Source organism: Crotalus tigris, unplaced genomic scaffold, assembly GCF_016545835.1.
Source record: "Crotalus tigris isolate CLP2741 ecotype Arizona unplaced genomic scaffold, ASM1654583v1 scf7180000017611.44802233496:7321179, whole genome shotgun sequence".
Taxonomy (NCBI): Eukaryota; Metazoa; Chordata; class Lepidosauria; order Squamata; family Viperidae; genus Crotalus; species Crotalus tigris.
The window spans coordinates 3,072,030-3,084,954 of NW_024096511.1; the positions used below are offsets into that span (position 1 = coordinate 3,072,030).

A 12,925-nucleotide genomic window follows, 5' to 3' on the forward strand; every position below is an offset into this window, starting at 1 on the left:
TTTCCCTCTTCAGTGGATACAGTTCTGCAAGGCTTACTAGCTTCTAAACAAATTAGCACATAGGCCTCTGATGGAAATACACATTTTAGATCTAGGAAACAAGTGCGTGGAAAAAGCCTGCTGGCTTGAAGGCAATGCTCTTTGAAATGCTCGGGGGACACTGAAGTTTCAGAAACATGTTCAGAACATCTGCTCCATTGACCTATGAGCTGTGGATGAAGGTGTTTGAGATGAAGTTATGAGGGCCTGGAACAGAAAATATTTCAGGTGAAAATGTCTACATTTTCTTGAGAGCACAGTTTAGGAAATTTCCAAATGGAAACCTAAAAGACCAAGTGCAAAATTATGATTTTGTGTCTGATTCTAACACAGTGGTTCTCAACCTGTGGGTCGGGACCCCATTTGGGGTCGAACGACCATTTCATGGGGGTCGCCAAACAATGCAGTCCGCCATTTTTTTCCCCTTTTCCTTAGCTGTGCTACTCCCTTTTATTCTATTGGCTTTTGAAAGCCAATAGAATAGACTCTCTTGAATACAGTCTAATTCTATTGGCTTTCAAAAGCCAATAGGAATTGTCCAGGCTGTCTCTGCCCTGCTGAGCCCGCCAAAAGTCCCATTCTGCAAACGGTGCTGCACCAGTTGAGTAGTCCTCGACTTACGACCGGTTGGGGGTCGCGGCATTAAAAAGGTTGAGAACCACTGTTCTACCACTTTGGCATGTATACATTTGAATCTTATACATAACAGAAAAATTCCTATTGATTTCTAAGAACTGTCTTCTTTTCTTTTTCTAAACAATGGTTTCATCTCTTTATTTCTATTATGACATACTGATTGGTTACTTGTATATCCTGCCCATTATTCAGCAACTGAGTATTCTCTTCTCTTAAAACATGCACTTAAATCCAAGATTCTATTAAAGCAAATAATAATAAGTAACTGATTCACCCAATTGACCATATTATTTTATTTGGAAGTCTCTTCTGCTTTCTTTTGTTCCTTTTTTTCCAGAAAATCCATTTTTATACCCAGAGATTTGGCTGCTTTGGTTTAATAAAAGACGTTTCTATTAAAACCTTCCTCTTGTGTATGATTGCGTGGTTACGCAGCTATGACCTACAATTCAGGACTCGTTGAAGATTAAGTTTATTATTTCTGCATGCTGCTGGGAAATCAAAAATACCTGTCATAATGATCTTTTATAAGGAACTTAGGAAAGAAAAGGACTAAATGATTCTTCCTCCCTATCTGTAATAAACAAAATGAGACATTACTCTTGACATGCAAAATTCTTACATCAGAAATAATATTTCCTACTATCAGGTATCCAATTGCAAACATGTTAACTAGGGCAAAAGGAATACAAATGACCAGCTGTCTGCAAGGAATATAAATCCTTCCATTCCCCACCATCCAGTCAGAGTTGAAGAAGCTTCTTGGATGAGAAGCGAAATGTCTTCAAAGAAAAACAAGAAAAAGCACCTTTGGGACAACCATAACTTGGATGACTGAGAATCTCCATAGACATTTAGGGCAATAAATAAAGTTTGCTTGGAGCTCTCTGGGTACAATTTCTTTCATGTCAGCTTGATTTCTGATGATTTCCTGGGCATCTCCTTCTCAATTTCTTTCAGTATAGAAGCAGTTTCCCATTGTCCTTTTCTAGAACATTTTAAAATTCCCAGGCTAGTTTGGAGACTTCAGACTGCCTGGAAAAGAATGCTGTCATTTAAGTACTAAGGTCTTGCTTTGCTTCTGGGCCCTGATAAAATGCTTCTACCAGCTGAAACAAAAGCAGAAATGAATTTAGAAGGTTTTTTTTTAAATAAAATAAAATAAATTATATGGTACTTCATACCTACTTGTCTTTGGGTCCTAACTTTGAAACTGACTTGGGCTTATTTGCAAGCCATCCAATTCGGTTAGGGTAAATAAAACAAGAGTTGGTAAATCTAAAATTCCATCGTTTAGTTTTATGAAAACATTGCTTAGACAGGTTTTATGAAAGGAATATTTTCTGCTCCAATTAATTAGCAGAAAAAAGAGTCCATATGTATTTATTGGTATTTATAATATAATGTAACTTCAAAGTTGATGATAATGGTAACAGGAGGAAGAGCCAGAAAATTTTATTAACATTTCAAAGTACTGGTTTTGACCTATATTCCTTGGCTCTATATTCCTTAGGAATCATCTTGTCCAGAGTATGCCTAGCCAATGGGTACATGCAGAGATCCCATCCTAGGATAATTCAGTCAGAATCAAATCTCAAAACAATCCTTCTTGGTTGTGGTCTTGATGCATTGGATATGGACCTGGTATTTTTCTATCAGTCTTCCACTAGGTAGTTAAGATAATTTTGTCTGAACAAACATTGAGAGTTTGATTTCTCTGAGTTGTTTTGATTACTTTGTTTTTAAACTCTATTGTAAACTGCCAAGAGTCAGGACACTATAATTTAATATATAAATAAACAGGATTTTTTTTAAAAAAATGATTATATTGCAAGACAACATCCTTTCTTTTTGTAGAAAAATAATAATTCAAATGTTGAATTGAACTATATCAACAATCCATTACTCCAAATGAGGTGTATATTTTTTCTTCCATACTCATTTGATTAGTCTACAATTCCTCTGCCAAAAATGCCTTTATTCTTGGTGTCTTAGTAATTTTTCTCCCCACCCCCTCACCTCACCTCTAAATCATTAAATGTTCCTTGAAATTGAACCTGTTCGGTTTGGAAGTGTATGATAAGCTTAACTGAAATAGACTTTGGAGACAGCAAGAAAAGAAGTATAAGAGTTCACCCACCATTTTAATATCATATGGTTGCATGAGCGATCACACAAATTGGTTGCTGTGAAAAAGACCAGGTAATTTAACTTGAACTGAAAAATACATTATAGAGGAAGAAAACTGGGCATGTCACTTAATAAAACACTTCATATTAACTAGGACCAATATGAAAATATAGAGAATAGGGGATAGTAACAGGGCCAGGACAATTAATTCTAGCAGATTAATAAATAAAATGAATGTTAGAAGAAAGATGAGAATGAATTAAAAGGTGTTTGAGTTTACATAAAAGTAGAATCACAAAACTCCCTCCTCTTTCTCCTCCGAAAGCAAAATCCATCTTTAAATGTTCCTGCTTGTTTGAGCCAGAATACTAGTAAACTGTAGAAATAAGACCTGAGTACTAAGTTTAACATTTCTCACTCAAAGCATAGGGATTGCAGAATCTTGGTATTATCATTTTGATATTCTTGTGTCCAGATATGATGCTGTCACTCACATCCCTAAACTAAAACAGTCCAGCTGCCACTAGGTGGGATGGGCTAAGTCAGTAGAGGCGAACCTATGGCACGTGTGCCAGAGGTGGCACTCAGAGCCCTCTCTGTGGGCACGCGCGCCATGTCCTGGAGATGGCAACCATCCTCTTCAACCAGCCACCTGCTAACTCGATGAGGTCCCACATGGCCGGATGCATCCCAGCACCCATGCGTTCACTGGCCTCTGTGTGCAGGGGCCGATGGTGTCATGTAGCAACCGCCCCGGCCCCTGCCTCGTCTTGCCCTGCGACAATGGCACCCCCGCCCTGCCTCGTCTTGCCTCGCCTCACCCAGCAGGACGAGCCTCCTGCCCACCGCCCCACCCGCCAGAGACCCCCTGGATCTCCCCCAACCCTGCCTGGCCCCCACAGGCGTCCCTCCCCAGGAGCAACATTGAGCTGGCCACGCCCACCCTGGCCACGCCACCCATCTGCCATGACCACCGTAGCCACACCCAGTGGGCCACACCCACCCGGCGGGCCATGCCCACCCAACACCCGTCGATACATAAGTGGGTTTTGGGTTGCAGATTGGGCACTCAGTCTCTAAAAGGTTCGCCATCACTGGGCTAAGTCATCATAAAGCAACTTCTTAAATAGGTTCAGCTGCAAGACTTACAGAACATTATCATAAGAACAGTAACTCAATAATGTGCTGTTAAAACAAGCTTTACTTAATGAAGTGACAGAGATATTGTTTTATTCCTTCTTCTAACAGGGCAGTTGATCCTAATGGTCTCTAGAAGAGAAGACTTTCTACTTCCAGTCTGGTGGAGCAACATGCACTGGAAAAAGCAATGCTTGCGGTTGACCTTCTGTTTTTTTCTTTGTCCATCTGGTCTAATCAAATCTACACCTCTATTACTCAATTGGTGCTTTTGTGAATTTCAACAGCTTGCTAGCCCTTGGGTTCAGCATTTGCTTCAGAAATTTTCCAAGATGCTATCAGTTATGATTTCAACATTTGTTTGAATGACTGGAAAAATCAAGTTTAAGGTCTTCTATGTCTAAGAGAGTAAAAATTGTTTATACGTAGCTGCCCTTTCTGGTGCCTAGAGTTTATAGCAGTATCACATAATCTTCTGCAATAAATATTGCTTTGCTTGAGTTCACCCATTGAATTTTCCAGGAGTGCTCAAATATAGTGTCTGGACTATCATCACTCTTACATTTTAACATTATTCAGAGTGCTGTTACATTAAAAATTCTTTTAAAATATGTTTGCATTAACTTTCTCATATATTTTATACACATTGCATAGGAAAAAAAGTGGTGATGAATAAACCACTTTGGTATCCATTTTACTCGGTACTTAAAGCTAGAAATGAGTACCTAATTAGGAGTTAAAATGAGTATGCATAATGAGTATTTTTCACATATTTTCACTTAAATCTTTTGGGATGCAGCTTTCACTCTGTTATGACCTGCCTTTTAGCTCTCAAGATACAATAGCATAAAATGTCAAAATAAGAAATGTTTCCACCCTGTGTAATTGCATGATATGCTGTGACTTGTCCAGACTGCAGCTTACCTCATGGCTGATTCAATGCTAGAACAGTGGTAAACAGTCTGGATGGTAGGTAGCCCAGCCAGTAAAAGTGGGTAGTGGTCATGATTTGATTTGTTTTTAGGTAGTAAAGGGATTTATTCATTCATTCATTCATTTATAAAAGTCCCTCTTCTGAATCACACTGATTATGCCCTAACCTCATCAGCTTGTTGGACTTCCACAGAAGGAATCGGGCATGTCAAATCTCGGCACCCAACATCTGAAGGAAGTTTCTCCTTGCAGCACCAAACTTAGAGCAGTTTCACCATAATGTCCCCAGTGTCTTCTCCCATCACAGGCCCTTGCTCTGCTTCTGCCGAGCCTTTGAACCTCTCTGCCAACCTTGTAAGATAGTCCAGGTAGGAAATAAACCCGGGTGAACTAATTCTACTTTATTAAGAGAATCTTGCAAGTCTGAAAATGCATTTTTTTCCCCTTTGTCACCCTTGCAGCCCAAAAAACCAAGGAGGGGCTCTTCAGAAACTTTTGCCATGCCCACATTCCTTCTGTGAGCTCAGCTGCCCCTTATCCCATTGGCTGTGGCTCTTCCCCCTGTCTCTGACAGTCATTCCCACTTGCCATCACACCCTCCTTGTAGCCTTGGATTAGGAAAATTCAGTATGATGTTGTTTTCATGAGGCAATGAGTCTCCTGAATCTTTCACCTCACTCTGGAGAAAAATTTAAGCCTATCTTTCCTGTTTTTCCCTCCGCTTAGTTTCACCTGTTTTACAGGAATGTTCCGCAAAGCGAAGTGGCAGGTAGCCCCATCCCCCATCCCAGGTAGCCCCATCCCCCATCCCTTGAATGGGCGGCACATTTTTTAAAAAAAATTTTAGATTATTATTATTTGCTTGCCAGGCAACAGGAGAAGAGCTTGTAGGATTTTCCTGCCTCGCGTGCCAAAACTACTTGGCCGCCTTACTTGGGTATCAGGCTTATCTCCCGTGAGGTGCAGGAGGAAAATGATAAGGATGCCATGTTGTCCTGTGCCTTAAGAAGCAAAATAAAGCCCTCAGCCCTTCCTCAGCAACTGGGAAAGAGTGCCCAGCCTGAGGACGGGGAGAAGGGGAAACGTTCTTTTGCTGAATAAGCTGCTGACTCTCTCCAGAGCCGAGGACAGACAGCCAGTCAGCCTTTCCATTGGTGGGGTATCAATCCCATCTTCAGCTTCTGCCCGCTTTTCCCTCTCAGTCGGTGGCTTCGAGGGCTCCCCTCTTCTTCCTTCGGTTTCCCGCTTGCCACCCGGTCGGCTTCACGTCTAGGTTTCCACCTCCAGTTGCGCCCACCCGCTACTTCGCTCAGCCCTCCGGGCCAGGCGAGAGCCCGCCAATGAGGAGGCTCAGCGACTGGAGAGGCGTGAAGAGGCGGCGACGGCAAGAGCGGCTGCTTCAAGCCGAAGCGCAGTCCGGGCTCTCAGTAAAGGGCGCGCTGGCGCCAAGTCCGACTCTGCGTCCTGGAGTGCGCGCGGGCGGGAGGATGCGCTGCTGGCGGCTGCCGCCGCCGCTGCTGCTGCTCTTCTTCTGGGCTTTGCCTGCTGTGCCCGGTGGGCGCCACTACCCTCACAGCGCCATGTTGGACGGCTCGTCCCGTTACCGGCTCTTGTGGGCTCACCAGGGCGACACCATCGCCTTCCGCCTGGAGGTGCGCACTCAGGGCTACGTGGGCTTCGGCTTCTCCTCCACAGGAGCGATGGCTTCGGCGGATATGGTGGTGGGCGGCCTCGACCGGGGCAAGCCCTATTTGCAGGTGAGCAGCGAGCGGGGAAAAAGAGCGAGGCCGTGAGAGGGCAACCTCCTCTTACCCGGGTGAGCGTAAGCCGGGAAGGAAGATTCAATCGTTCATTCTCGTTTTTTCTCCCCCCCCCCAGCTAGCATTTTTCGTATATTCAGAGATATTTCCTATTTCCACCTGAAGTTCATTCATAAAGCTTAATACTTGAACTGGATTCAGAGCAGCTAACAACAGAGACGGTAGGACATTCTTGAATTCCGACTTTGAGTTTTGTTGGCTGGTCCCAGCATCCCCCACCCCCTTCAGTATGGTCATTCATTTAGTGTCAAGCGGGTTTCGAGTGGAGGCGTTTAAACGCACACGCGCATACAAATTCAATTGCACGGTCAATAAAAAGACAACACAAAACTGCTACATTATAACTCTTATGATGGTTATCTCTCTCTTTTTTTCTATCAGGTTTTTTGCAGGGAAGATTTTGCTATCCTATGCTACTTAGCAAAGACAAAGAGTGAAAGCCATTTTTAACAATAACAACTGGCTTCTTTTATCATTTCCTTTTACCAGTGGGGGGGGGGTGCCTTTCAGACTTGGCTAAGTCTAATTGCCAAGTGACCAGATAGGCAACATGCTACCTAGCAAAGCCACAATTATAGGACTAGTTCCTGTCCATTTCACATATCCACAGGCAACAATTGTGTCCCTTTTATGTTTTCAGTCAGTAAAAGTTCATTTCAGCCTTAACTTAGAATCTTGAATTACACACTTCAGCATTTAGCTGAATATATTTTATCTTTATCTGCAAGAAGATTCTCAGAAATAAAAGATGAATATAAATACTGTTAGTAACATTTGTCTTTGGGCTTCCAGGTGATTGCACAACAATTCTAAATACTCTTGTTTGCCAAGTCTCTGGTAGCTATCCTTGGGGGAGAGCAAATTAATTGAATAATGTCTGCCTTTTTTCATTTAATAGTTAATTAGCATTCAAACTTATAAATGATTACATGTTATGGCAAACACATATGTGGACTGAATTCATTCACAATTGAATCTCTTAGAATCATTTAGCTGTGGAGTTGAAATTAACTATAAAGATTATCTAATCCAACCTCTGTTTTTAGGTCACAATATAAAGTACCATTTAATGTGTAAGTATTTATTTAAACTGCCCTAGGCAGAAAGGTAGCAAACTACAGATAAATTCCATCCTTAGTGCAATTATCTGTGTTTATAGCTCAGTTAGCAGCTAAGTTCTTCTAAAATGAGAGAAGCTTACTAATACTAACTTAATCCTACCCTAAAGATGGTTGGATGGTTATGTATGTTGATTGATACTTTTCTCCATGCAATAATTAAATACATATTTTTGTTCATAGTTTTAAGTGGGGAGAGCAAATTGATTGAATATAATTCTTAAAAGTATTTGGTAGAGATTTTTACAAGAAATCCTAACATTAATTGAGCAGCTAGAGATTGAAAAGTAGAACCAGCTGGACAAGCATTTTGTCTACCATCCTGGCTCTATAATGACAACTCTAACTTTGACAGCATTAGGATGCATATTAGATGGCATTAATGAATCAATTTTTCATGTTTAACATATGAATATTTACTTACATTTTCAGTGATATTAATGATTCCTAAAAAATACTGAACAAATAACAAACCAGCAGGCACTAGCTTCTCCAAAAGCTCCTGATAAGCTAAAGCATTTAAAAAGACCTATGGCATAGAAACTAAATTCTAGACTTGTGAAAATTTAACTTTTAAGGAAAAATATATACTGTTTCCTTAGAAATGCAATCTGATACAATGCAGCAGTGAATTTTGGTTCTTTGGTCCATCTTATTACAGACATATATACATAGTTCTGCATCGAGTGTGTTCTGCATCGAGTGTGTTCACAATAAGCTTCCAGATGTTTACAGAATGGGCGTTGATTATAGTGCCTCTTTATTTAAATATTTAATCACATTTTCTCTTTAGCTGTGTTTTTATTTCTATCCTTAAGTCAAGCAACTAGTTGCAACTGCCATTGAATATTTGTGGTGCTTTCCTTGTTTCAGTAGAATAATAATAATAAAAAAGTAGGTCTCTGGCTCAAAGTACTTGCAGGTCATATCAATTCTGAAATAAAATATCTATACCACTGAGATGGCCAGTTCTTATTTCTGAGATGGCCAGTTGCCTTTTTAAATAAAAATATATCTTCTGTTTACTAATAGAATAAAATGTTTTCCTTCCAGTGATCATGCTGGTTCTGGAGGAAGAGTCTTTCCCTTTCACTGCAGTCGGTTAGCACAGGAATATGGCCAGAAACCAGGAGACCGTGAGTTCTAGTTTCACCTTAGACATGAAAGCCAGCAGGGTGACTTTGAGCCAGTTATTCTCTCTCAGCCCAGCCTTCCTCACAAGGTTGTTGTTCGGTGGAAAATAAAAGGAGGAAGGAGTATTAGGGATGTTCCCACCCTGAGTTGCTGATGAAAATAATAAAGGTGGGATATAAATAAATACATAACTATGTATATATGTCTGTAATTTTTGGTCATCTATGACTAGAAAATGAGTTGCTACACAAGATGTAGTTGATACACACATAGAAACACAAACTGATACACACCAACTACATAAACAAGCCAGAATGTTCTTTTAAAAGGAATCTATTTTCTAGGTATCAGCAAAGGTTCTGATAAAAACATAAATAATGCTTTCTTTGGCTTTTTCATGTTGTCGCTATGTTCTACCTGAGGTTGTTGCTTTAAAATGTGCTACGATAGAGTACAGCTTAAAGGATTCTTCTGTTGCCTCCTGCAAATAGATCAATCAGGTTGAAGGGTGCAATTATGTTATAAAGACTGAAACACACAAAAAGGATCTTTCTAAAGGGCTGACACATTCTTCAAAGGTATGGCTGAGAGGGAGTGTGTAGGGGATGATGTATTAATGATAAGCATTCTAGACAACAGAGTGGGAACCTAGCACTATTTGGGAAGCGTAAGATCCATGTTTAAATAGCAGGAGTCTATCAAATATGCGATTCACAGATTTGTGAACTATATACAAAAAAAGGAAAAATAAAGAGCTGAGCTAATAGGAAACTATTGTGAAAGTTTATAGAACTATGTACTCTCTAAGGCCAATCATGAGAATGTTTTAAGGTCATTGTATGATGCAGACTGGTGAGGTTATTGTGAATATGTTAAAGAATGGAGAATCCCATCCTCAACAATGCAGTGATGGAAAGATGCTGGCTGGATAAATATGGGTGCTGCCTCAGAGAAATTGCTCAATCTATTCAGACTCGTAGTTATGTTATGCATGCAATATTGCCAAAGTAATTTTTTTACAGACTACTTGCCACAAAAACGCTCAAGGCAGCTCTAACCTTTCAATTTTTTTCTTTTCTTTTTTTATTATTAAAAAACCTTTAGGACTTACTTGCAAACTCCTTGAGTTTCCATTCTGCAGCTCAATTCTTAACCTTCTCTTTAGTTGTCAGATGCTCTTTCTTCTGGTCTGGAATTATGCATCCCTAACTGTAGCTCCCAGTATCCATTTTGCAGAGAGTAATCCTTCTTTATGAATGCGGGTTTTGTGTGATTTATTTAAGAAGGTTGCATTGTAAGGGCCTTCTGTTGAACTCTTGCATAAAAATACTCATTTGAGAATTATTTTTTTTGAATAGCTCTTCATTAATATTTGAAAATTCTATATTCATCACACTCGCTGTTTTCTAGTACCCCAAATAAAGAATATCTGCTTATCAAATACAGCATATGCATGGAAATCACTTGGATAAATTATTAAGAATTAATCGGATTTTAAAAAGTGAAAAGCAGTGAATAGAACTACTGTTTTTTAAACATACTCTTGACAAAGAAGTTTTTAACAAAGAAACAGAAAGATAGAATAAGGAGAAATGTCAAGGTGGCACACATTTTAAATATCACCTGGTGTTTGGTTATGGATACTGCATGCCTTTGGGAAACACACTGTATCTTTAAGAATCTTTTCTGGCATGTAAAGTTAAAAAAAAGATTCTTAAAAATTCAGTGTGTTCCCCAAAGGCATACAATATCTACAACCAAGCACCAGCTAAGGGATGTTAATATTACTTAGCTATTGCTTTTTTTCTGCTGGTGCAAGGATCCTTCTGGAAGAAGTCACCATTTCTTATGCTTTCCTGCACATGACGTTTGAAGAACAAATGAAATACAATGCATACATGGGTCATTCTTAATCTGTGAGAGATTTCAACTTTAATAGCCATATGTTGTGGATGAATTAATGGAATGTATTAATCTTTACAAAAAATATGCCTATGTTATTGGGACATTTAAAGTTTTTTCATAACTTTTCAAACTTGAAAATTATGTATTTAAGCCCAAATTCTTAAATTCTACATTAGTAATACAATAGAAGCTAAACTGTTTAGTTTTCTTAGAAATATTTCAAATTAGAAGTCAGACCCCAGATTATAACCCTGGGTTGCCTCTGACTATTGGAACGTGTTTGTATGGTGCTATTTATTTTGACACATCATGGTGCATTAATACTGCAGGAATGTGTTTGTATTTAGAGCATAGTGAAAAGCATTCACATGATACAATCATCTTCCTACCATATAATTGGTATCTTTTTGATTATTGGCATTCTATATGATCTTTCAGTTTTATTGCCAATTATGCACAAATCTGCTTGTAAACATAAATTTCTTCATGTCAAGATCCATAAGTGGAACTATATGCTGCAATTTGATAAATCTTGGGCATTTTGGCCCCAAAACCAGGCTCTGTCTTCTGCTTAATTTAAATGTATCCAGCTTGTATGTTTCTAAACTTGATGACATTCCTTAATCACTCAGTTCTTTCTGTTGCCAATTCAGTTCAATAATCTGCATCAGTCTGGTATACTGTATATTAGAATTACATAGAATTTCATATTTGTAATATTCTCTATAGTAAAATTGTGTTTCTCCAGACATCCATGTAGTGGATTTTGGATGTAATGGCCAAATTTAAACTCAGATCTCACCCCTGAAATAACCAAGATCCATGATGGAATGAAAAATGTAAACATCTACTATTCTACAGTATTTATGCTCTCCAAGATATACAAACTGTACTTATGGGAGTGACTGAGATCTGGAAGAAAGGCAGGTAAGGTTTTTCAATGCACTGAGTTTCTCATGGAGGGGGAGGAAATGAGCTAAATCAACTGGATTCAGAACCAGAGAAGAAGCAAAACATCTAGTTACCAAAGATCAAGTTAAGGAACACCAGTCTGCTGAAGAAATCTACTGTATATTCCATGGGGACACAAGATCACAAAAGAGGAGAATACACAATGAAGAATTCATATAATCTGTGCAGATTTTCATAGGAAGAAGAAGACCCAAGTCTATCTACTTAGTGCAGATATCTGGAGTGAAAAGAAGACATAATTCTGTCTATCATATCCAGGGAGAGAAAAATATCTGAATTTCAGAGTTGTAGTAGTTGTGAAAGGTTGCCAGCTAAGTTTAGTTAAAGCCCTTGATTAACTCTTTGGGGAATTTAGTTGTGGCAACATTTTAAGTTTGGCTGTCATGTTAACAGAAGCAATAATGTTGCAGAGGAGGAGAAAGTTAATTTCATACTAGTAGAGCAATTAGGCCACAAGGCAATTCATTACATTCCTTTGAACACAGAAGGAAGCAGAGGGTAAAGCTCTATTTGAATACCTTAGCTGAATTCTATTTGCATAATTAACTGGCAGAAAAAGTCAGTCTGATGTCTGTTGTTATGCTAAAAATAGAAAAAAATCAGAATGGATCATAAGACTTTTTATTATTTATTTTGTCTGATCATTTCTAAGATGTTATGACCCAACCGATTTCCAAATCTGCCCAGGCAATTGATTTAATTTATATTATTTGCATCAATTTACATCATTTATGAAAAATGATGCAAACTGAAACATTAAAAAGAACAGTGATGTAAACGCTGATTTAATGGCCACCATTTCCTTCTTCAGGTCCATTAATTTTTATTGTGTAAGAAAATATCAGTATTATGTAACTTATTTAGATTATAGATATAGATAATCTTAAAAGTCTGCTAATTTATTACTAGAGTCCAGCCTGTTTTCTATCAAAATATTTTAATAAAATAATCAGATAAATATCATGGGCTTAAATCTTTCTGCTTACATTCATATAATTTTATTCAGGATAATTAACTATAATTAACAATAACAAATAATCTTGGCTCGTTAAAACAAAATCCATATAACATTGAAATAAAATAATTTAGGATGTTTTAAAA

General features: G+C 38.7%; 1 protein-coding gene across 1 annotated transcript in view; it reads left to right on the forward strand.

Annotated features, from left to right (window-relative positions):
* Positions 1-6,246: 6,246 nt before the first annotated feature.
* MOXD1 (monooxygenase DBH like 1) overlaps positions 6,247-12,925 on the forward strand; it is a 41,310-nt gene continuing 34,631 nt past the window's right edge. The window contains exon 1 of the mRNA XM_039324099.1: positions 6,247-6,632. Coding sequence (XP_039180033.1) covers positions 6,363-6,632 — 270 coding nt within the window. The 5' untranslated portion in view covers positions 6,247-6,362. The remainder of the gene's footprint in view (positions 6,633-12,925) is intronic.